This window comes from Sceloporus occidentalis, unplaced genomic scaffold, assembly GCF_023333645.1.
Source record: "Sceloporus occidentalis isolate IW3139 unplaced genomic scaffold, rSceOcc1.0.p SCAF_3, whole genome shotgun sequence".
In the NCBI taxonomy this organism is placed as follows: Eukaryota; Metazoa; Chordata; class Lepidosauria; order Squamata; family Phrynosomatidae; genus Sceloporus; species Sceloporus occidentalis.
Window position 1 is genome coordinate 44,534,648 of NW_028316983.1, and position 26,639 is coordinate 44,561,286.

The following is a 26,639-nucleotide window of genomic DNA, read 5'->3' on the forward strand; positions in this document are numbered from 1 at the left end:
ACCAAGGCATCTATTATCCATTTGAGTTATAACACCAGGATCCAAGGTGATCCCAGTATCAGAAAAATGGAGGAGTGACATGCCCCTTTAAGGTTTTCTACTTTTTAAAGGAAGTGCTAGAATCTGAGATGGAGATTCAGGAATGAAGTTCAAAAGTGTTTATTCTGGCCTCAGCATTTGTTTGAGCACTAGGAGCTCTCCTGGGTGCTGCAATATCTAGCTTTCACTTCAGAACAGAACATGGCAACCCCTACACACACTAGAACTGCTCTAGTTCCTCTGATACTGTTGTCTATTCATCCCTGGTCTATTCATTCCTGCTACAAATGCAGTCAAGAGTGAAAGTCAGGAGATCACAAGAGATGTTACCATTAGCGATTATGTGGGATGCAACTGAAACCAATGGCAAGAAGCATAGGGACTTTTTCTTTGTATAGTAAAGAGATAAGCCATCATGGTATAGTGGTTTGAGATGAGCCAGCATGGTGTAGAGAGATGAGCCAGCATGGTGCAGCATTTATACTGGACTATGATTCTAGAAACCAGGATTTGAATCCCTGCTCAGCCATGGAAACCTGCTGGGTGACTTTGAGCAAGTCACATTCTCTCAAACACAAAGGAAGGTAAAGGCAACTCCCTTCTGAAGAATCATTGTCAAGAAAAATCCATGATACCCCACCTTAGGGTCTCCATAAGTCAGAAATGACTTGAAGGTGCACAAATACAGTAGAAATATCTTTATGCTCAATGTTTCTGCAACTGACATTTAAAGAATGAATGACAGCAAAAAGTCTCAGCTCCTGCTGACTTTATAATGGGGACTGGAGCCTCAGATGGAATAGAGGAACAATTTTTAATAGTTTGTTCAACTTAGTTAAACCACTCACAATTTAAAAAAAACTGAAAAGAGGGAATAACTTGAAATATGTTGACTGAAGATCAGGCAAGCAACCAAACTCACAAAAGTGGAAACCATGGAATTCCAGTGAAGTATTAGGGTCCCAACATTTATTTAGAAAACTGAACATCTCTCATCTTTTCAGATGGGAATCCCCACAGGCCAGCTTGACAAATACTAATACTAAGAATATTTAATAACATCCCTGTGATAATAGTTATGTTTGTCTCTGAGGTAAGTCCTGACATATACACACCACAAGAGAAGTAAGATCATAAGAATTACATGTACATGGAGATCTCTGATGAACTAAAACTAAGAACTCAAATACATGTCTAGAGTAAACACTGTAGCACAGCAGCAGCTGCTGCACTGAAGAAATTGCAACTTACAAAATCTTTAAATTGTAGAGGCCAGAAAATGCTTCCCTTGGGATCCTAGAGAGCTGATTTCCAGATAGGCGCCTGCAATAAACAAAGATAGAAAGTCAAGACAATATCTATAGAAAATCCAATAGGGACTTTTGTGATGACTTGGAGTATTTTGCCACACCTGTTTATCAGATATAGTTTTGTGGGGGGAAGCAAAAGTCATTTCAGGAGGAAATAATTTATACAACTGCATAAAGCTATGGTAGACTTTATTTGTTTTGCCATATTTATAGCTCACCTTTAAATGAATGGGGCTCGTGCATGTGGCGGCATGGCGGTGTGCGCGTGCCTGAGATGCGCTGCCCCTTCTCCCTGGGTGGCTTTCAGCATATGCTGAAAGCCGCGTATGATGCAGGCGCTACTGTATATATGCTCTTGGTTAGAGAGAATGTCAATGCAAATTCCAAATCTTTTGTGTAATGAAGTGGTGAACCCAGTCTTAACGATAGTCATTTGTAAACAAAAGCTTTGTAAAATAGCCTATATGTGTGGAAATGAAGTAGCAAGCCCAGTTTTAACAATGGTCATTTGTGAACAAAAGCACTGTATGAAGTGCTAGGTCCAGTCTGGCAATGGAAACTAGCCTGTAGGTGAAGAAAATAGACGAGTGTAGGATGCCCCCCTGAGGATGGGGTCAGATAGTGTTGAAATGTGTGCAATGAGTCAAGAAGCCATTGTCCCTGTTTAATCCATTGTTAAGGGATTGTCGTTTGAGGATGAACTCCAGTTCTGCTGTCCTTTGGACACACTCCAGCTTGTCATTATCTTTCTTGAACTGTGGTGCCCAGAAGCGGACACAGTATTCCAGATGAGGGCTGACCAAAGCAGAATAGAGTGGCACTATTACTTCCTTTGATCTAGACACTACATGCAAGTGTGTTATTCCTCTTCCTGGAACTGGTGCTTATTTTTATTTTGTTTTACTTAAAGCACAAATTCATATCATTGTACATTTTTGTACAATTTGATAAACAGTGACAAAAGAAGGCTTGAAAGGGGATTATAGAAAAGTTAAATCCCAGGATCGCAGCTTCCATGTTTAAATATTATGATATGGCTGGGCACAGAGCTTGGAGAAGTTACTTTTTTGGACAATGGCTAGTCTGTCTGGGTGGATTCTGGGATTTGTACTCCCACCAAACACATTTTTGGTAGCACATGGATGAGAAGTAGTGCTCTGATACTTACCTCTCTGCATACAGCCAGCGGTGGAATTACACTTGAAAGGCAGGGAGCAGCTCTGGAGTCAGCACTGGGGACTTTCATGTATATAATGACATATACATGGAAAGTTTGTTTTGTTCTCCTTGCCCTTTGGGGGAAGGAGCTTTAGGTGTGTGTCAGATGCATATGCTTGCACCACAAGCCAACAGGAGCAAGCAGCTCTGCCAGCAAAGCTGTCAACACTGGTTTCAGTTCCCTATCATTAATCACAGACTATTTAGCCTTGTGTATCCTCCTGAGTCACAATAGCATTTTGTGCACATGGTGCCACCCCCATTGCATTCCCGCTGTTTATCATCAAACAGCAAAATCTGCCTCTGCCAGTATCTTGGCAAAACTACAACTTTCTCACAAACATAACTCTGGCTGCTTTTTCCCACCAGCCAAATTTATATGCTCAAAGGTGAAAGCCTTAAAGGGTTTAGGGGCAATTTATATCACCCCCAGGGCCACTATGGGCTACACAATGCCCCCGAATGTGAAAAGGGAAATCCTGGTTTCTGAAATTCTACTTCTGATTTTATGACAAGACTACCACTCATACAGGCTTCCAGAAATTGACCCCCCCCCCCCACACACACACACATAAGAGAGGAACAAGGATCTTACTCTTCAAAATGGGTTGGATCAAGTTTCAGGCTGCCCTCAGTTCACCCCTGCTTTTGATGATTTAAGTGATACATGGACATTACTCTTGCACTCCTTTTTTGATGGTTTAATTGAAACATGGACATTACAACTTAGGGGTATTTTTCTCAGCTTCCAAGGTTGCAATGTGAGCTCATGATGCTCCTCCATCACTACTCTGCCTCACTGGCCATTTTAGGCTGCAATTCTATGCATGCTTGCTTAGGAATATGCTCTATGTAACCTACTGAGATTTACTGTGGGGTAGATATACATAAGACTGCACTATTATAACCTCCTCTCTTTGTAAACTGACCTTTGAGTTGTACCTTTGGAATGGTGTCACCCCAGTTACTTAGCAAGCTATTTGAGATTTGCCTGGTGCCCCTCTGATTAACTTTCAGGCACCTGGTAACCTTCTCATTCTGTTTGGTCAACAATTTTTGTTTGCCCAAAAACTTTAATATTATAGTTTTTCTTTAAAGAACCAGTGTGGTGTAGTGCTTTGAATGTTGGAGGAGAACACTGGGAGACCAGGGTCTTTTATGTTATTTTCCTTTTTAAATATGCTGTATTAAATTTGTTTGATTTGTAATAGTTTCACTAATAGTGACTTTGGAATGTTTATCCTAAATTGAAAACTGAGTTATAATATTTTATAACAGCCACAATGTCCAAGCCCTACTATGTAGGCACATCATCAAAGTACACTCAAGAGATAATCATCCAACCTCTGTTTAAAGATTTCCATAGAAAGAGAATTCACAACCCCCTGAGGCAGTCTATTCTGCTGTGGAACAACTCTTACTGCCAGGAAGTTTTTCCTAATATTTTGGTGGCACCTCTTTTCTTGAAATTCATATCCATTGGTTTGTGTCCTGTTCTTGGAGCAAATGAAAACAAGCTTGCTCAGTCTTCAACATAGCATTCCTTCAGACATTAAAATGGCTATCATATCACCTCTCAGTCCTCTCCAACCAAATATTCCCAGTTCTCTCAGCCGTTCCTCAAAGGACATGTTTTCTGCGCCCTTACCATATTGGTCACCCTTCTCTGAACTTGAAATAATAAAGAAAGATATAGTCGGCATGTTGACTATGCAGTGGTTAAATGCCAGTACTCTAGGAACTCACTCACAAACCACAGGGTTGTGAATTCAATAGCAGCCAGGGGCTCACGGTCGGCTTAGCCTGGCATCCTTCTGAGGTGGCTAAAATGAGTACCCAGCTTATTAGGGGCAATTGGTGTACGCATATTAAACTGCTTAGGGAGTGCGTAAGTGAATTGATAAGAGGTATAAAAATGTACTTGCTAGTGCTTGCTAAAGCCAAAAGCTGAGGGGAGTGGGGCAACATTTGGATCAGATTTTCTCATAGTGAACATAAGCTTGCCTTTAGTATGTTTTGGTGTGCTGTCTTGCCAGTTATGAAATAAGGTATATAAACCCCTCAGGTGAGGCTGCTCAAGGTCAATTTCATTATGTATCTAAGAAAGCAGGATCACAGGGCTCCCTTTGATTCTTCTCAAAGAGTTAAGGCAGGCTCTTAGATGGAATAATTTGATGAATGCAGTGTCAGGTGATGACTCGCATGCATGAATCATGCGAAACATAATACTTTCTGGTGCAATCAGTTCATACCTTTGACAAGAAATCAAATGTAGTGCACGTATATGAATTGGTTCTTAATTTTTGGGATTTGTTGGTGTTTCAGTGTTTCTGGTAGAAAACTGAAGTGTTCTCTTTTGTTGTATGGTTACGGTTTGGAAAGATGATTCATATAATGGTTTTTGGCTGACATTTTAACAGGCACATTATGTTTTACAAACCTTCTTTGATGCTAATATTAGTCTCCATGTCAGAAAAGTAAAGCATGACTTGGCTCACAAAGATGGTAAAATGGTCCCTTTATGGGACCAACTAGTTCAGATGTCTCATCATTACATGAGAATGTCTATGCTGGATCAGACCAAAGGGCAATCTAGTACAGCATTAAAAATTTGTAAGCTGCTCTGAGTGCCTTTGTGGCTGAAGAGCAGGTATAAATATTCTAAATAAATGAATAAATACAATGTCTTGTTTCCCATGTCAGCCAAAAAGATGTCTACAGAAAATTCATAAGTAGCATATGAGGAAAAGAGAACTCTTTCACTCTTGTTACCAAGTGACTGATATTTGTGGCATACTGCCTCTGATACTGCAGGCAGCATATATTTATAATATTAGCAGCCATTATAATCTTATCCCCCATCAATTTGTGTAATCCCCCTTTAAAGCCATCTTTTGGTGGCTGTTATTGCAGCTTGTGGCATCAAATTCCATGATTTAATTACATGCTGTGTGAAGAAATACTTCCTTTGGTCTGTCCTGAATCTTGTACCATTTGGCTTCACCAAATGCCTTCAGGTTCTAATATTATGAGAAAAGAACTTTCCTTACATTGTGGCTGTTTTTGTACATCTCTATCACGTTCCCTTTTAGAGTTACCCAGTAGTTATGTTTCATCTAAATTAAAAAGGCCCAAACAACCTAAATTTTCCTTACATAGAAAAGTTTTTTTTCAGCCTCTTGATTATTTTATTTTCCCCTTTCTGCATCCCCTCCTACTCAGCAAAATCCTTTTAGAGATGTGGTGACCAGAGATGTACACAGGATTCCACATGTGGTTGCACCACAGATTTATATAAACAAATTCTTAATAATCCTTAACATGGAATTTGTTGTCGTCAGTTGCCACACATTTGGTTAATGCTTTCATTGAGCCATCCACCACAACCCCAACATATGTTTCTTGGTTAGTCATTGTTAACTCATCCTTTCAGAGTATATATATGAACTTATTTTTAATAATTTTATTTTATTTTGCCTCCTTGTGCAGCAGAAAATTCCTGTTTGTGTGTATACTCTCACCCTCTGCTTCTGGTTCCTGTCTTCAATACTATCTGCAGAACAGTACAGCAGACAAATGAGCAGGCAGTGGTGGCTGTAGCATTTCCCTGTGGATTTTACTGTTTGTCTTTCTAAGTAGATGGATGAGAAAATGACAAGAGTGGTGCACAACAAAATTTGGGAGTAAAGTCTCAGCATCTGCCAGAAAATGACAACCTTTGATGCCAGTCTTGATCTGAGAACTCCATTTTTGGGTTTGGAGAGCTGCTGTCAACTGGAATAGGTGGTACTAGGCTGATGGACAGGTTAGCTTGAAATATTCAGAACTTCAGAGCATGTAACAATGACATGGAACAGACTGCCTGAAAAGGCCAGCCTGCCGGTGGCCTAATTTCCTCCTGAGGGAAGCCACAGCCACCAAACCATGCGGAGGAAAAAGAACCCAGAAAAAAGTGTTCTTTTTGAGCCTCAGGGCCAACATGTGGATGCCGTGCGGCGCTTATGTAACAACGGTGGTGGCCGTGTACACACCATGTTAGGGTCCCTAACCCTAAAATCGGCACCAGCATGGCGCATTTACACGGTCTGTACTGTGCCCATGTTACCCATATTGTATTACTTGGGATGAGAAGAGCATAACAATGTTATTTTTGCAAAACATCATAAAGTTCAGATTTTTCACATGTTGCTTGCCTGATGCCAAGCTGTTATGTTTAGGATGATCTTTATGTGTGTATGACTCTTCAAGTTGCCTGTGGACTTATGGTATTCTCAAGAATTTCATAGTAGTTTTCTTAGTCAAAGATACTCAAAGGTAGTTTGCTATTGCCATTTTTGGAAATACAGTTGGACCTCCATATTTGTGGCTTTGACTTTTGCAGATTTGATTATTAGTGAATTTGTCTAATATGTTTTCTCTAGGAATCTCTAGGTCTTCTAGTGGAACTCTGTGGTCAACCTCTGCCAAAGGTGATGCTGGGGGATCTAAAGATTCCCAGAGAGAACACTTTTCTAAGCATTTGTAGGTACTCCAGTGCAATCTTATGGGCAGCTTCCAGCAGATGTTGACCAGAGAGTTGCCTTGGAGGTCCTAGAGATTCCCAGAGAGGTGATGTCTTAGGTAAAAAAAGAGAAGCTTTTTTATTTATAGTTTTTTCCTGCTTTCATAGGGGTCCTGTGCCTGTAACTCCAGAGAATGTGAAGGGTTCACTGTATAGCTACAATATGGTAGTCCCTAGAGATCCATTGTTGAACAGTTCTTATTGTCATGATGTTCCTTCTAATGCTCAATCAAAATATATCTTACTGTAAATTAAAACCATTAGATGTGGCCCTATCCTCTGAGGCAGCAGAGAACAAACCTGCTCCTCCACTCTGTGACAGACCTTTAGATGTTTGAAGAGTGCAATTATGTCACCTCTCAGTATTATTTTCACCAGGCTGAACATGCCCAGTTCCCTCAACTTTTTTTCTCTTCCTTGAACAGTTGAAGAAAGCCACAGAATTATTATTTTTTTGGCCAAAACGTGTTGGGCTATTTTGAGAAATTCTTTTTACACATCCTGAGACTCTGTCTCTCCTTTTTACACCAAGAAATAAATGCACAGTTCCTTATTTATTTAACGAGGCACAGAAGTTCTTTCCTTTAGGTTACTCTTTGGTTGCATGAGTATCACATTTTCCCAGAAGACTGATACAATTATTTTCTTGCTGTAAAAATGGAATTTCCATCAGTGAGTCCATCTATAACTGGGAGCTCTGTTCAGAATATAATTGCATGTTATATGTATGGGATAATGTCTTTGTCATCATTCACAATACATGACATAGCTCCCAGTCCCACACCACTGTATCACCTTCTTGCAAAAACATCATATTTTATTTCTTAAGGGTAAGGATGGGAAATATGTGGCTCTCCAAACATTGCTGAGGTGTTCTTCCCAAAAGCCCTAGTCAGCATAGGCAGTTAAAGTGGTGTCAAATTGTATTAATTCTTAGGTTTTTTGTAGATTTTTCAGGCTATATGGCTGTGTTTTAGAAGAATTTATTCTTCTAAATTTAAAAATTTAAGCATAGGCAGTTAAAGTGGTGTCAAATTGTATTAATTCTTAGGTTTTTTAGGTTTTTCAGGCTATTTGGCTGTGTTTTAGAAGAATTTATTCCTGATGTTTTGCCTGCATCTGTGGTTAGCATCTTCAGAGAATAGTGGCACAGAGGTATATGCAGTATATATATTGTGTGACCCTTGATTGAGAGGATGTGATTTACATGTTAATCTCTGTGTTGGCCTGTTGGTGAGTGGCAAGGCCTCAGGGTGGGAGGATATGTGGGGAGGATTTGTGTCTATTTAATTAGGAATCCATTGTTTGCTGGGAAACCCCCTGACCCTGAATGCTGTTCATTTGCATGTGCTGGGTCTTGATTTTGGTGTTCTTCAGGACTGGTAGCCAAACTTTGTTTACTTTCAGGATTTCTTCTTTCTTGTTGAAGTTGTCCAGGTGCCTGTGGATTTCAATGGCTTCCCTGTGCATTCTGACTTGATAGTTGTTGGCATAAACAACTTCAATAGGAAAGAAGAAACTTTGTATTATTTGTATTAATTGTATTACATCTGTAGTGTAGATGCAACTTAGGTCAAACCAGAATAGCTCAGGAAAAAGAGGATGAGTCCCAAGCTCTATTGGATTGAGATAGCAAGCCTGTTTTCCTTTTCTCCATGTGGTGTGCCTTGGAGGTGATGAAATCCTAGGGGCCTCTAGGAAGTACAGGGGATTCAGACCACACCTGGTGACAGCTTGGGGTGTGTGTGTCACCCAGTGGGCTGATAGAAAGGGGTTGCCTTCCAGGTCTCCTGGCAATGTTGGTCAGGCACGAAAGCAAGTCTCCTCCCTCTCCCACTTTCCCAGCAACTCCACCAGACCTTTAAAAAGCTACAGGCTGGCAGGGGCAGCCCAACCTTATCAGTGACCACTGGTGGGACTGGGCTGCCTTCTGGGTCTGATAGCTCTGTTGACCAAGCAGAAAAGTGAGTTATCTCCCTTTACAGATCCACCAGATCTGGGAAACATTGTTAAAGAGATTTTTTTTGGGGGGGGGTAGTATTAAAAAATGATCTACACCAAGAGTCAAATATACTAGGTACATACTTTAGTGGGAATATAAATCTCTTTTATTTTTAAAAAACAGTGAATGGCTATTCTCTGAGCAGTATGCTCACTTTCCTCCTTGATACTGTTTCCAGTGCAACAGAGTGCTATCAGTTTGGATCAGATAACACAGATGTAGAGGTAAAGAGAAAGTACAGGGTTGGTGAGGACAGGTTGGAGAGACTTAAATTAAAGAAATCAGTAAGGAATTAAAAAAAATGTACCAATTATTGGCAGTTGACACTGGAGATTATCACATGAGGGACGGGCTGTCATTGTCCCGTCCCTGTCCCATCCTTCCCACCCGATCATGGGAAGGACTTTCACACATGACCCGGCAGGAAAGCACCAGTGAAAGTGATCATGCAAGCGCACTGAACCTGTCATTCAGTCACCCGGGAAGTGAAAGTTATTGTGAAAATCACTTTCAAATGAAAGTGGGCTGAAAAGTGCTTTCAGCCATCAGCCATTATTAGCATGACTTCTGAAAGTGCTTTTCAGCACGCTTTCATGTGAAAGTGATTTGCTATCATTTTATTTCGGGTCATGGACGGGATAAGGTTGAGGGAGCAATCCCGTCTTCATGTGATAATCTCCACTGTGAATATCACCTTGCCTTACAATTTGGAAAAACAAAAAGTAGCTATACTTACAGTTCTTCTAGAAAGCGCAGGTGGTGGAAGTCACCAGGGAGCAGTTCACTGATGTTGTTCATGCTCAAATCTCTGAGACAAAAAGGAAACAAAACAGAAACCAGATGTTGGAGCAATTATAATACACTATAGTGATACCTTTCCAAAAATAGATTGGAAAAAGAAAGCCTCTGGCCAAAGGAAAGGAAAGGGAAGGGAAAGGAAAGGAAAGCAAGGAACATTGAGTTTTCTCAATCATGGGAGAATATGAGGCTTTCTGAATAAAGCCATGCAGACTGGGCCCTGCTATCAGGCATAGGGGACAGCCACCTAAGGAAGCAGATTTTGGGTGTCATGAAGGACACATAGCTAGTTATTTAATTTGCTCAAAGAAATAGCCATGTTAGTCTGTAGAATCAGTATGTAGACATATCTTGTAGCACCTTTGAGACTAACTGAAAGAAACAAGTTGGCAGCATGAGCTTTTGTAGACTTCAGTCTACTTCCTCAGATGCTTTTGGTGGAGTGGAAGCCAGGGACAGACATATTTATTTAATTTACTGTTTGTGACAGGAAGGAGAAGAATTTGTGAGAGCATCTGCCTCAGGTACAGCAACATAAAATGCAAGGGTTTAGGTACTGTGTATCTTGATTTGGTGTCATAGGGGTAGGACAAAATATGTTGGGTTGGCTCAGAGAGGGTTTTACTGTCAAGTAATCCTAGGAGATATGCATTGCCTGCCAGCTCATACAAAAGCACTACTTTTTACACTAAAAATATATAAGTGTTCCCATTATTTACAATGCTTTTAACAATCAAATTGAATGCTAAAGTCTGGACTGTCCATGCCATAATACCTCTGATTTTTATGTATGGTTGTGAAAGCTTCACAGTGAAGGAAGCTGATAGGAAGAGAATTGCTTTATATGAAATGCAAGGTTGGAGGAGGGTTGTGTATTTCATGAACTGCTAAAAAGAGTAATAAATGCGTTCAAGAACAAATCAAGCCTGAATTCCTCCTAGAAGCCAAGAGGGCTAAACTGAGACTGTTGTCTTTTGGACTTATCATGAGAAGACATGACTCATTAGAAAAGGCAATAATGCTTGGTAAAGTGGAAGGTATGGGAAAGGAGGAAGTCCATATTGCAGGTGGATAGGCTGAATCAAGGAAGCCACAGCCCTTGGATTGCAAGACCTGAGCAGGGCTGTTGATGACAAGGTGACTTGGAGGTCTCCTATTCATGGGGTTGCCATAATTGAAGCAATTAACAACATGAAATGGCTGGTACATGATAGGAATGGGGGTAAATATTCTAATTTTTAAAAATAGAGGGGATTTACTCTCCTTCTGGCTCATGTACCAAAAGTAGAAAGTAGAATCTGTCTCTTCAGTCTGGAGCATTCCTTCCTCTCTTTCATAAGAATTCATTTCAAGTATGACATCAATGCTTGCCAGTCAAAAGAAACTTGTTGCATTTGTCATTAGAAGTACATTGCTTTTAAATATTGCTTCCAAAACCCCCAACAACTTTAATATGACTAAACCCACTACTCCTTGAATTAAAAACAGGTAACATTTTCTCCAGTTATTATGCTGATTTTTAATAATAACATCATTATAACTCATCCAGCTCCCAGCCCCCCATGGGACAAGTTATAGATTGGTAATGTTGTTGCATTTAATATGCAATTTCCAAACTTCTTGCTTTTCTGTTGCTTTGGTGAGATTTTTGGCTGCTGTATCACTCCTCCTCTATTACCCATCCCACATTTCTGTTGGCAACAAAGGTGTGGATGTGGGAAGAAACTATACGTCAGTGTGAGAACTAAGCACAAGTCCTGAATCCTTCCTCTTAGAATATATTTAGCTTTTAATAGCATCTCACAGTATTTTAGAACCTTTAATTAACTTTTTGTTGCTTTATATATGTTTTATCCCATTTTTCATGTGCTGATCTTACTGTCAATTATATACTCTTTTTATGATATAAAGGCTGAAATCTTCTCAGTGTTTGACACATGTGTAAGTTCCTCTGTGGAGCAATTGGACCTTTTTCCCCCTCAGATGTGAAAAGGCCACATAGAGTTCAAGGTTGAAGAAGTGGAATTGATTGTGTATGTACACACATTACAGAAGGGTGCACATGCACATTTAATTGTGCATCTGGTGTCTTGGTTCAGCAGTGCAACATTTCCATTCAATAGAAGGATTGTGTAGCACAATTAATGTATACCTTTGCATGTGGAGAGTTATTCTTCTTGTTGTGTGCCTTGAAGTCATTTAGAACCTAAGGCAACTCTGAAGCAAATCTTCCATGGTATTTACTTGGAAAGATTTTTCACATGAGGTTTGTTACTTTTCCCTCTAAGACTGGTGAGTCATGTCCAAGGTCATCTGGTATATTTCCCTGGCTGTGCAAGGATTTGAACTCTGGTCTCTTGGAGTCTTAGACCAACACACAAACGACTAAAGTACACTGGCTCTCAAATTTACTCCACACCCATCTACTGTGTAAAGATTTATGCTGCACAATCTCAGCATAGCCTGTATAATAATAATGTTTATTTATAATGCCCTTTCCACTAAAGGGTGGTACTTCAGACCATATGCAATCAAAACTGAAAATAAAACACCACATTATAAAATGCTAAAATACTAAAATGTTAAAAAATAAAAACAAACAAAATCATCATCAGTCACTACCCATCTTATCCACTTTAGGCATGGTCAGCAACTTAATCTGGTGAATTGAAGAGGAAGGTCTTCAACCCTTCAACCCTTCGACTTCAAGCAGACCAGATCTTCATCCAACTGGAAGTGCAAAGAAGGCTATTCCACAAACACGGAGCCAGATCCTGAAAGTCTCACTGCCTGGACAGCTCTGTATACCTTGATGGTATATAATGTTGGTGGGGTTTTGTTTGGTTTTGTTGTTTTTTGCTGTATTGTGAGACCACAAGGTGATCTGTCCATGAGATGGGAGCTAGATAAATAGTCAAAACCTCTTTGTGTCGTTCCTTATCACATTTCTTTTCTGTCTGTCATAGTGCTGCCCCAGAATAATTTCCCCAAGTTTTCTGTATGCAGATATATCTTCCTCCAGGAACTACACACCTGCAGTTTTAGTTGTTGTGGGTTATTTTTGTACAAAAAAAAAAAAAGAAAAAAAAAGAAAGAAAGAAAGAAAAAAGAAAGAAAAGAAAAGAAAAGAAAAAAGAAAAGAAAAAAGAAAAGAAAAGAAAGTGCACCTAATAAATTTGATGCAGCATACAGATAAAGGAACTTGAAACACAGACATAATTTGTTTCAACAGTTTTGCAGCTATCACATTTAAGAGTAACAAAATGGCCAGGCTATGGTGTATTTTGTCTGAGAGTGGTGAAAAATTACAAGACGATAATTTATTGGAAAATATTTGGTTGTTTTTTTTTAAAATGGAGGAGGAGTCCAATATTACAGGAAAGTGGGAATAAAATAATAGATAGGAATATTTGATCCACAATAATCATGGCAAAAATGTGCATCTTTTTTCAACAAGGCAGCAGTAACTGAAAAATGAAGCAATAGAAGAACAACATGGAGTGTGATAAATTAAGAGATGAAAAATATGGGGTGTGGTGGACTGCATCCCCAATTCATATGACTATCAGTAGCATCCAACTAAACAACTGATGGGCATCATTCCCAGTAATATTGACCTTGTGTGGTCCCATAACTCTCTGTTTGGCAGTAAGATAGGGCCACCCAAATGTAAGAGAATATTTTTGACACAGTCAAAAGAACCTCTGGCTATGGAAGGCTATATGAGTTTGTAGGGAAAACAATTTAAAATGCCCACAGATTCTAGCATGGACTGATGCTCACTGATTTCCAAAGTTTATGAAATATTGAGGTAGCTGGTGAAAAAGCAGAGAAAAGTGCAGGAGGTGAAATTAGTCTGCTTGAGCCCATAACAGCTCACATCAAGTATGGGCATGTGTAGTGGATCTAGGGCCCAATCTTCTGTGGCAGCATCCTCTGGGTTCCAGAGCAGACTGCAAAATGATGAAAAAATTGAAAACAGGTATTATTTTTTGAAAAAGTGAAAATGTAGGGGAGGGGAACATGCAGCCTGATTTTTTAGACAGGTTGCAGCTTCTTTTCCCCACATTTAACATTTTAAAATACTACCTGTTTCTCAAAAATAGATGCTCACTCTTTTTGACCAGAAAAAGGGCAGTACTAAGAGTCAGGAGGGATGAACCCCACAAAAACATCATTGAACCAGGCACTGCCCATCCTTTTCTTACAGCATCCTAGAGATTAAAACATGTAATTTTGCAGGCTCTCTTTTCCTTGCTGTACATGTATTTTACTTTCCCTACCTCGTTTCGCAGTATTTAGAAATTCCCCGTGCCCTGCCATAGATAGCAACAAAATGTTCAGGTTTGTGCTGGTAGCCAATTAGACTATATATCGTAACAACAAAAGGTTTCTACTGAGTACAAAGAGAGTGAAAAAGAACATCTGCTTTTCTTTCTCAGTTCTTCCTTCCCATTTCAAGCTTCAAGTTGCAGTAGAAAGGCCACTGTTCCAAGCTGGCTCAAATCTTGCATAGAAGCACTTCTTGTTGCTGTGTGCCTTCAAGTCATTTTCAACTTATGGTAACCCTAAGGCAAACCTATCATGCAGTTTTCTTGGCATAGTCCAATGTTCAAACAACTACATCCTGTTGGCTCTCTACAGGAGTACTACCATTACTTCTTTTCTATATATTTATATTCTGCTGTTCAATGAAACAACTCAAACAACATTTTTTTATGATGGTGGTGGTGGCTGGAATCCTCTCTATGGTCTATGTTACATAACTTTACATATACTTAGTTATGTGACAGAGGTGCTAAGAAACCTTGCTAGTGAATTGCAGATATGTGTCAGGACAATATCAAGAGTGTCCAGATGTGAACGGGACTCTATTGGTGCACATCAGCACTTTCTAGTCAGAGTCCTGAGGCACAATGATATCAATAAGCATTAGTCCATTTGTGCATCCATCATGATGACCATTGGTCACTTACTGGCTCCTCTACAGAGTAACACCATGGCAGCCCCTTACTGGATACAGCTCTTAGGGAATTGCCCAATTCTAATTTTCACAGACATCAGTTCACTTACACAGATATAAGTCCCCAACAGAATTTCAGCCACAAATAATTTATTTATCTATTTATTTATGGTATTTATACCCCATCCTTCAGCCCTAAATAAAATAATATTAATATTAAATATAATAAATCATAATGAAACTAACAATAATGGTTCCACCTGACAACAATAGGAAAGATTCTACAGCAGATCATTAAACTGAGTCTGTATGCATTTTGAATGGAATGCCATAATCTCAAAAAGTCAATATCAGTTTCTCAAAAACAAATCATGCCAGACTAATTTTATCTCTTTTGTTTGATAAAATTACCAGCTTGGTAGATGCAGGGAATGCTGTGGATGTAGCACATCTCGATTTCAGTAATGCCTTTGACAAGATCCTCCACATTATTCTTGCAATCAAGCTAGTAAAAGGAGGGCTAGACAGTGCTACTCTTAGGTGGATTTGGAACTGAACCCAAAGAGTTCCTCTTCATCCTGGAGAGAAGTGACTAGCACAGTGCCACAGGTTTCTGTCCTGGGCCCATTGCTATTCAAAATCTTTATTAGTGGTTTGGATGAAGGATAGAGGACATACTTATCAAATCTGCAGATTACACCAAATTAGGAGTAGCCAATACCCCATAAGACTGGATAAACTTGAAATTTACTTTAACAGATTAGAAAGCTGGGCCACAACTAACAAAATGAATTTCAACAGGGAGAAATGTAAGATACTATATTTAGGCAGGAAAAAATGAAATGTAGAGATATAGGATGGGGGATGCCTGGCTTGACATGTGAAAGGGACCAAGAGGTCCTAATAGACCACAAGTTGAACATGAGTCAACAGTGGCAGCTCAAAAGGCCAATGTGATTCTAGGCTACATCAATAAACGTATAGTGTCTTCTAGATCAAGGGATGTAATAGTACTACTCTATTCTGCTTTGGTCAAGCTTCACCTGGAGTACTGCATCCAGTTCTGGGTACCACAATTCAAAAAGGATGTTGACAAACTGGAGTGTGTCCAGAGGAGGATGACCAAAATGGTGAAAAGTTTGGAAACCATGACCTATGAGGAGCGACTTAGGGAGCTGGGGATGTTTAGTCTGCAGAAGAGAAGGTTAAGAGGTGATATGATAGCCTTGTTTAAATATTTGAAAGGATATCTTACTGAAGATGGAGCAAGTTTGTTTTCTGCAGCTCCAGAGAATAGGACCTGGAGCAATGGATTCAAACTACAGGAAAAGAGATTCCACCTCAACATTAGGAAGAACTTCCTGACAGTAAGAGCTGTTCAAGATCATTCTTCTTTTCACTTCCACTCATTCAGTCCATCACCAATTCCAGACAATGGTTCAGTGCTTCCACTAACTCACCTCACTCAGATGAATATGAGAGACAGAACAGGTTCCATTTGCATACTGAGGCCATCTCACCCCTTAGCCTAGGCACTGGAAATAACGAAGTCTGTAGGAATCTTGGTATGGGCCAAGGAACAGATTTCCAGCAGTATTTCTTAGAATCTCATCAAAGCCTTCAGGTTTTATCAGACTCCAGAGGCAAGTCAAGAGGCTCCTCATTCTACAGAGGGCAGAAGCAATATCAAGCTAGACTGGTTTAAAATGCTGAGCAACAAAGTCCAAATTCTGAGCTGCTTACATAGCTGCAATCCCAGGCTTGTTGTGGTGTTATGCATACCCTCCAAAGATCCCAGTTTGGTAAAGTGCAACAGTAGTTTGCATTCAATTAACTCAGCAGGAATGAGAATAGAGGAGGAGATGGTGAAATCTTCTCCTTTCCAGTAGGTTCTGGAAAAAGCAAACTGCTGAAGCCTCTCTTAGCTTATATATTGTTCCTCATTAATCACATTTGCATCTTGAACATACTGTGATGTTGCCTGTCCATGTGTATCTTGGTTTTCATCTGTGAAATGTTGAAGGGTATGGTTATGGCATTATGATGTCTCTCAGCATGTTGACATTTATACAGAAACTGCCTTTTCTGGGGCAGCTGAAGACCTGAGGTAGCTTCAGTATGAATGTTCACATTGTTCAGAACCATCAGCTTAGTGGCCCTCAGTAAATTTCAGATCACCTCCACCAACTCGCAGAGATTATTAGTCAGTGGGGTGGTTAGGACACTACAGAATTCCTGCTCTTTTCCTACTGTCTACTGTACATTCAAAAACTCAAAACCAATGCACTTCAAGATTGGAATTTTCAAGAGGGAAATGGAATCCCTGTAGACCTCAAATATTTTCTCTTCCCAGCTTGCAATTCTGTGTTGGTGCTTCACTAAGAACTGAGAGGGACACAGCTGAGTAAGCCTTCATCACAGACTCAGTAGTGTAAACAGGTCAGCTACTTCATTTCTGTTTGCTGTGAGAATTCCCAACTTGTATACACTGGAAAATTAAGGAAAAGTTCCTGCAAACTGAATCACATGTGATTTCAGAGTCTAACTTCATAACTCATTTGTCCCTCAAGGGGCTCTTTAATTCAAGTTCTTTGATGTCATTCACCTCCCATAAACAGGTTCTTTTTACTTTTGCTTTTAGGTTTTTTTCCTTCTGCCTAAAAGGCAGAAAGATGCTACATCTACCCCCACCCCTCCCCAATAGCTTACACAGTCCACTGATGGTTTTCTGCCTTGAGAAGATATGTTCCTTAAGAATGCCAGAAGCCTGGGGGTAGCTTCCTTCTGATAAACACTTGCCTCATCAGTGACCATTTAAAAAAAAGATTTTACACCGAGCCCTGCACAGATGAACATAGATGCAAAATATAACATACTAAGTAAGCACACTAGTATTTTATTCACATATAGAACTTTTAAAAGCATATTTCAGCCTCTCCCAAACTATATCTCTGAAATATGAATGTTATTAATATAACATGGAAAACAACATGCACAAAAATTCTAGCCACTGTACATTCTTTCCAAGTCAATCACATTACCTATTTAATCCTTTGCACCCTCCTGACAGCTTTAACAGTCTAGTGAAAAATAAGTTTATTCATACAAACCCCATTGCTCATACTGAGCAAATGAGAAGCCCTCTGTTGTCCCCAACACAAGGAGAAATTAGAGCAGGTCCTTGGTTCTGACATTTCATGCCATTGCGTCTGTTCTCTCAAACTATGAGCGAGCCCCTAAACCATGTGAGATAGATCCCACATATCCTTTTACTGGTGCAAACTCTCCAACATCTCACAGATGAAAACCTTGATGCACTTGGCCAAGTAACATCAAAGCGTAGGCAAGATGGCAACAGTTACTAATGATGAAGAACACACAAACTAGGAGAGGCCATAGCAGTTTGCTTTTACCTAAGTCTGCTTAGAAGAGCAACATTCTGTCCCTTCTTCTCTTTTCTCTCTCCCCTTCCAAGTTAATTGAGTGCAAACTACTTTTGCATTTTGTATTCAATGTGCAGCAACCAAAGTATGTTGAGGACAAAAACTGAAAGCAGGAGAAGAGAGAATAGCTGGAAAGCTGCTGGAAAGTGAGGTGACAGAGAATTAACTGGGGCTCTTCTTCTCAAATTGGGACAGTTGGACGGTATGTGCGTGGTCTCTCACTTCTCTGAAAACATTATGTTATAGAAGGGAGGGGAAACCTGGGAAAAAGCTTTAAGAACTCTCATATACATACATAATAGATTGCAAAATAAGATAGAAAACAAGTCTCACTACTTCATAGCAGGCCTGATAGGGCTGGAGAACATGGGATGTGTTACATGTGTACTTCTCCACTCTTCCACTTCAGGAGATGCCATAAAGCTCAAGCATCAAGACATGCTTGTTTGTGCCAGCCCTTAAACTGCTATTTTAAGGCTGGGTACAAATGGGCGCTTTGTGGCATGGTAGCGGTGATTTTAGGGCTCAGGAGCATGCAGCAACCGCACGCTCCCAAACCCTAATATGTATGAGCAGCACCATCTTGATGTGTCTTGTGCGATGCATCTGAGAAAAGAATTTATAGTTCAAAGCCATTTCTCACAACATTCTCCAGAATACAGAGGCCAGGTGCTACAGCAGCCAATGCCAAGCTGGTGCTTATCATAGAATCATAGAATTGTAGAGTTGGAAGAGACCACAAGGGTCATCCAGTCTAACCCCCCCCCCGCCATGCAGGAAATCACAATCAAAGCATCCCCGACAGATGGCCATCCATCCTCTGTTTAAAGACCTCTCAGGAAGGAGACTACACTACACTCCTAGGGAGTGTGTTCCACTGTCAAACAACCCTTACTGTCAGGAAGTTCCTCCTAATGGAAGTTCCTCCGTTTTGGAGCTCCTTTCGGCACTGCTGAAAGGGCGCCACAAGTGCCCTTCAGCAGCGCCAAGACGTAACAGCTGCACCACACTGTTTGGATGCGACATGGCTGTTACGTCAAAATGGTGGCGCCCATGTGTACAGGGCGCCACCATTTTGATGCCCCCCACATGCTAGGGGTGAGGCCGGTATGGACGCTGTGTCCTCGGCCAACCCCTAGCACGTGACAAGGGCGCCATATCCGCCCATCTGTACAGCGCCTAAGATTTCCATCTCCTTCCTCAGTGATCCACAGGATCAACCTTCCTCTGTCTGCAAGTGGCAATATGCTATGTAGGAGCATGTTGGCAATATACTATGTAGGAGCCTTTTTTGTTGTGTTGCCCCAGCTGTGGTGCTATGTTGTCCTCTCTTTGGAGACTGTAACAGACCACAGATCTAATTTAATCATTAAGTTAAAACTTGGCCTTGTTATGGTTGCACTCCAGTTCTGGAATTGTCTTCCTTTGGTTTCTGATTGATGACAACCACAGAGGAAACCTATAGCCCTCAACTTAAATCCTTGCTGGCATTCTATCCTGACCTCTATCTATGTAAAAGCTTCTCTGCATGCATATTTCAGTAAGTCTCTGGTCTCAAAACGGGAAAATAAGACAATACATAACATTTTTTTAAAGGAAAAGAAAGTAATTTTGTATAAAGCAGGAAGGAAACATTCTTGGTGACATGAGGACAAAAGAGTTCAAGACAAGGAGAGTGCCTGCAGGTGTTCAAGTGACTAGGAAAGTAATATCAACAAGATTTATTGAACTGTTTTTTAAATCAAAAATTTATGTTTGCACTACAGCTTGAGGAAATTAACAGTATGTAAGATTACAAAATATTCCAAACTCTTATAATAACAGTTGCTATGAATTAATGTTGTGATAGTGTATATAATTATTAACCGCTATTTACCATCATTATGCTCTTTAAAAAATATTTTAATTGACTATTACCATCCCCCACATTGGATTCAAAATCAGTGATGTGATGAGCTCATTATCGTTTTATATTCCCTTTCAACTCCTTCTCTTTTGAGGGATCTGCCTTATTTACAGAGTCAAAGGTGCTGGGACTCTACTAGAAAAGTATGTGGGGACTGGATTCACACTGCAGAGGCTAGGATGGCTTAGGTATTTGCCTCTATGAGAGCTTAACAGTAGCATGCCAAAAGCCAATACAGACTGACTTTAGTCAATGTTATCAGTGTGCACACAGCTGGCTAATCCTATAAGTATCACCTGCTGAATAAAAACTGCTGAGTGAAAATAGCCGTGGCAAAGTGTTGCATCTCTTTATACCTTGAACACTGACTTCCTCCATCTCTGTTTCATATTATACATACCTGTGGATTCCTAGGATTTGTAGTTTGGTGTAGCACTAGTACTGTGCCAGATAATTGAAAATACTTCACAGAACTATAAATCCTAGGAATCCATAGGATGGTGCCAGTTAAAGTGGAATCATAGTGCTATGATTGTGTAGTGTCAAAGGAACAGACAGTGGTGTTTTCATCACAAAGGCAGTAATTTGCACCTGGCTCAAATGAATAATAGTTTGGCTTTCCTGAACAATTCTGTATTGCATTTTTAACAGCTCAAGAGATTAGGCGCTCTTTGGCCCCCCCCCCCCCCACATGGCTTCTGGAGCTTCACGTAGGTATAAAAAAGCAAATTGTCCATTCCACAAAGTTCTGGCAGGACCTTACCTCTGATCTCTTGCCAACTGCTTCAAGGTAGATTGGCAGGGAGTGGTCTGGTGAAAACAGCAACAACCACAGCATTCACTGCCAGAATGTTGTGTTATACAAACAGCTGCTATTGCCCACAAGTTTTATCCCTTCACTACCAGTAAGGTGGTTGTGGGGAAATAGTTTGCAAGTTTTAAAAACTCTCTGTTCCTGAGTGCTAACAGTGTGGCCCAACAAGCTTTGCCAATGTCATTTGCAAACTGAATTAACACTGTTCTGGAGCTAGTATTCTCAAAATCCCTTGGTCAGCATTCCTGTCCATGCTTTTTCAGGGATCTGGGAGAGACAGTCCAGAAAGGTAAATTTTCCAAGTGCTAGAACATACTGTACACTTGAGGATCTTCTGAAATCATGGAGCATCATGGCAAATGGCATGGAGATAATAGGTTTGTGCAGAGTACACGCAGTGAGGGTAGAGCATCTGCACACTCCAAGCCCTCACTGTGTCAACCAGGCGCCATCTTGGCGCATGCCCGTACACACGATGCACACCATGATGATGTCCCTCAGGTGCAGCGCCCAAACAGCACAGTGCACAAGGGGCATCATCATGGCACTTTTTTTTAGAGCTATCATGCATCTGTGCACCAGCAAAATGACACTTTTTTACATGGATGCTGCTGTGTCCTTGTGGCCAGACAGAAATCAGGGAGCACATATACACAGTAGAAACATTCCCTTGTATTGCTATGGTTTTCCAGACTGATTTCAGAATATATTAATATAGGTATCTATGATAGTAAAGGTCAAACCAGGGCAAGATACTATGTGGTGGAGCTGGAATACAGCCCTCGTGTAGATTCAGCCAGAGCCACAAGTGTTCAGGATCAGGGTGTTAATGAAAGAAGAAGATCTAAATATATATATATTCTGAATGCATACCCTTCAATTGGCCCATTTGGAAGGACAATTCAATCAATCCTCTGTCATCTTACTTTTCCAGCTGCTTTTAAAAAGTCCCAGTTTTCCTCTCCTCCTCTCAGTTTCATCCTTTGTCCTCAACTTATTGTAGTTGTTGAAAACTGAGTTCAAAATGCAAAGGTAATTTACATGCAACTCAGTAGCACAGAAGGACAAGAGGCAACAGAATCTTGCTCTTACCAGTAAACTGTGGCAGTAAAGTAAACAGTGGTAGTCTCACTAAGTTTGTCTCTTCTTCTTCATTATGCTGCTAAGTCATGTATGTCCCAGATTTCATCTGTGAAATGTTGTAGGGTATGAATATAGTAAATATGCTCATTATAGTGCTGGGAGAAAGCTAGCTACTGAGACTCAAGAAAGCTTATGAACATGAAGCTCATGCAGTCACAACTGTATAACTGGGAGAGAGTAAATTTGCATTTGTTTTTCTACGATGTTACTCATTTAGACACCATTGAAAGATTTACACATATCATTTTGTGGGAAAGTGGTAACAGGAAATAAAGAGTTCAGAGGCCTTTCCAAGGCGTTATGGGAAGAAGAAGACCTGTCTGTTATTCTTGTGTCAAGAGTTGAAAGAAGATGATTGTCATTCTAATAAGTTCATGCTAACCACTTGTACTACTTAGTTATCTTCATGAGGCATGGAGTTCCTTTATAACAGTTTTAATTTTGTCATCTGCTTTGTAGTATAGGCTTATATCCCACATCTGGGTGATGCTGGCAAAGAAAGAAAAAGTAAACATTTAAGTACTTTGAACCAGTCAGTTTAAAGAAGCAGCCTAAAAGCAGTCAATGTAGAGAGAAAAAAAAGAAATCAAAGAAGCATAAAAACAATTTGCAGATGGTTAAAGAACCAGTTATAATAAAGATGGCTTTGGTTAGCATGGAGATGAGTTAAGTGAGTCTCGCTGAGGAGAACATCTCACATTCTAGGTGCCAACACTAAAAAAGCCCTTTCCTTTTTAGCACTTTTTGCACCTGAGGTGGTTGGGGCAAAGAGTCTGCATTGCAGATAAAGACAGACCAATATGTGGACAAGTATTAAACCCTTGATGCCAACAGGAATGTATAAGACTAAGTAGAAGTTTTTATGGATGTATTTCCCATCAGCATTTACCAAAATGATTGGCTGCTGGCTACAGCAAGGGGTCAACAATGTTTTGGGCAACTGCTGGAAAAAAAAAATCAGGAGTGGTATGTGTTGGCAGGGGATGTTCTCTTGTAGCTGCTTGCTTAAAGTCAAAGCAGTTCTACAGTGTGTTGTGTTTTCTTTTTCAGTTCAAAGCCTGTGCTCCTGACCACTTTTGTGCCAAGAATCCAAGAGCTTTCCGCTCTTTGATGCCCTGCCTTGCCATTTATCCCAAGCTTGACTTGCGGCACTTTTGCAAAGCTTTGTTCCTTATTCAGATGAACTGAAGCAGTCCTGAGATTTCTCTGAGCTTTGGCAGATAAAAGCAACTTCAGCAGGGGAATGGACCCCCAAATAGAGTGCACTACAAGCAGTATTGCCAAGTACACAAGAAAAGTCCAGGTGAGGGCAGCAGGGAAAGAAGCTGACAGACTGCAAAGAACAAGGCAGCCTTAAGTGTCTAGGCAAATGGTTTCCAGACCATTCACTTTCCTTAGAAGTAACAAGACATCTGCAGAGCAGTTACTCCGAGAAGGGAAAACCATGTCATAATCTGACACCTGCTTAAAAAGTGAGATGGTGCCTTAGCCTGGCTTTTAAAACCACTCTTCTCCCAGACGCTGCATTGTCTGCCAAAATAAGTAAGAGAAGGAGCACTCCCCTAGCTCCAGTACTGAAAACATACATAACTCCATTCAAGGAGGGATAGAAAGCAATAATTCACCCAGAGGTGTGAACTAGTTTGCATGGATCTTAACACTCCAGTGATTTATACTGGGAAAAGTTTTGGCAGATATCTCTATGGAACACGAAATGGGATTTACTTTTCTGCTTTTAAAAAGTACAGCCAGTGTGTCCCAAAGTAGTTTTTAAACATTCTTGCTTGAAAGATATAAAGCAATTCTCAATTGTTTTCACAGGAAGAGCCCGTTAAAGAATGACGGTTTCTTTAATCTCACAGCAGGAGGAGTATACGAATTCCATATGAAATGTAAATTATGAGGCTGCAATCCCAACCACAAGTCCTAGGCATGGGAGTAAATCCCACTGCATTCAGACTTCAGAATAAAGTACATGGGATTAATTTGAAAGAACAGGAGCAGGTTAATTGAGAGTAATCCCTTCATTAAGGATTTAGATATGTGAAGTAATGCCAATAGAAAGAAAGGTAGGGTTTATGTATGCTCTGTATGAACCCAGTAGTTCCTGCTGGCCATATCCAGTATTGTTCATTGAAAATATTATTCTGTTTGATGACGTGTATTGGGGTGGTCAGATTCAAAAGGTGACATCCTTTGAAACTGTGTAGAAAGGAGCATTTATGTAGGACCAGATTGCATGACAACCTTGCTGGCTAAGATTTCCTCTTCTACACAATAATTAAAGTTATCCCCCTTTAAAAGAATCTGGTCATTCTAATAGTAGGAATGTGGATCAGGAAAGTGTCTGAACTTCATTCACATGGACAACATATTAGCTGACATGTCTCCAAGAGACCAGAAAGTTAAATTATAATACCCCATCTGTTTTAGAACCATGCCAGACAATCTCAACAATAACAACAACAACACTAAATCTGTACTTGTTCCTCTGTGCAGGACTGACACATTTCTTCAGTGCTTTAGGTACATCTTACTATCAGAAAAACACAGACCTTGAGATGTTACTTGTATAAAGTTACTGACTGGCGGTAATAGTTCTGAGCATTCCCCCAGTAGTGAGTTATTGCTATAGATGCAATTTTAAAGGAAACTGCATTTCTCAGGAATAACTGAAGCAGGCCTGTTAGCATGAATGCTAAAAAGCCAGTGGCCTGTGACATACAATATTGTCTCTTCCCATTGGGGGTGTACCTATGGGGGCAGGGAAAATTGAAGGCATTGACCCCCTTCCAAAGAATACAAATTCTCTTCTCATGAGTCCCTCAGTCCCCCAATTTCTAGGACCGCAGTAATGTAAAACATCAACTGCACATTTAGAAACAGAGTTTAGGCATCCAAAGAAAAAGGGCAGAGACTTTCCAAGGGAATCTGAACACTGTAGATAGAAGAGTTCTAGGCAGGTGGGAACAATATTCAATGGGGACCAAAGGAAACTTTCACTGCAGGGGCCAGGCATCATATCTGGAAGGGCAATGCCCTCATTTTGCCCCCAGATAGTAGTTACACTCCTGCTTCCCACTCATGTTGTCTTCAGTTCAAAACCCACAGCAGAGCACAATGCAGCAGTACTAAGCATTGCATGAATTGGCAGCTGGATAATGTGATATTGTTTCTTCCTTCACCAGTTAATGAGGCCCCTTTTTGTAATTCAAAAAGTAACTGAAAAAGTCACAATTACACTGCAAAATAAAGGAAGGAAGTTACTCCTTGTTAGGTTGCAATCATCATACAATCTAGCCTTTGTTATTGGGGAAATGAATTAATTACAACTGCTGAAAAAGGCATGTAGCGGCAAAGGGAAAAAAGGCAAATAAAAATGGAGTCCCAGTTTATTGTGGATAGGAGGCGAGAGTGTGGGAGATGTGAGTAAAGAGGAGGGGTGGGTGCCCAGATCCTCTGTGGGATTCTATAGCTCTGGAAAACCCAACACACCCTCAAAAGCTTACAGCTATTGATTGGACTATAGTTTCACAAATGCTGGAAGCATAATTACTACAACTTCTCCTCTATACCACATAAACACAGGACAATTCTTGCATAACCTCCAGCTGTCCTGATTTGGCAGAGACAGTCCCAACTAATCCTCTGTTGTCTCACTTTCTCACTTATTTTTAAAGAGTCCAGGTTTCTCTCTCCTCCTTCCACTTTCCTTCCTTGTCCTCATCTTCCTTCAATTGTTGCAAACTGGACTTCAAAGCACAAAAGTAGTTTGCACTCAGTTAACTCAGCAAGGTGGGCAGAAGAGGAGAGTGCAGTTTTTCCCTTCTTGGTAGGCTCTGGAAAAAGCTGCAGCCTCTCCTAGCTGTATCTTCTTGCTCATAATGTTTCCCATCTTGAACACACTCTGATGCTGATTGGCCATATGTGTCTCAGTTTTAATCTGTGAAATGTTAGAGGGTATATTCTTGTCATGCTTAAAAATACAAGTGCTCATAGCAGTAGTGCCCCCCCCATCCCCATTATGCTCCATGTCTTCACAAAGATTGTTATCTGCCTATCATTTGTCTATTCAATTCATTCTTTACAGGATGTAGTCTTTCAAGTACTTGTTCCCATTTCCTCCCTATTTATAAACAGGTGAATATGATCTCTGGAACAAAGGTATCCCCTGCTCCCTGTAACAAGCCTATCCACTCCATTTCCATTACCTGAGGGACGATATACAGTTCTATTGTCTCTTGAAAGAGATGTGTATTAAGCCTAGAATGCCGTTGAGGCTTGCTTTCTTTGATCATGCAGAATGGCCCCCAGTGCTTCCCAAATGATACTTCATCAATTATGTCAAAACAATGAGGAACCCAAGAAGATACCTTCTCTCTCTGTGTTAGAAAATGGCACATATCAACTCAGGATCTAAGGAAAGCATAGATACAGACTAT

The 26,639-nt window shown here is 40.4% G+C and overlaps 1 protein-coding gene across 1 annotated transcript in view; it reads right to left on the reverse strand.

Moving 5' to 3' along the window:
- LGR6 (leucine rich repeat containing G protein-coupled receptor 6) overlaps positions 1-26,639 on the reverse strand; it is a 170,938-nt gene that overhangs the window by 105,143 nt on the left and 39,156 nt on the right. The window contains exons 2-3 of the mRNA XM_089518559.1: positions 9,867-9,938; positions 1,291-1,362 (exon numbers count right to left, since the gene is read on the reverse strand). Of these exons, the coding sequence (XP_089374685.1) occupies positions 1,291-1,362; positions 9,867-9,938 (144 nt within the window). The remainder of the gene's footprint in view (positions 1-1,290; positions 1,363-9,866; positions 9,939-26,639) is intronic.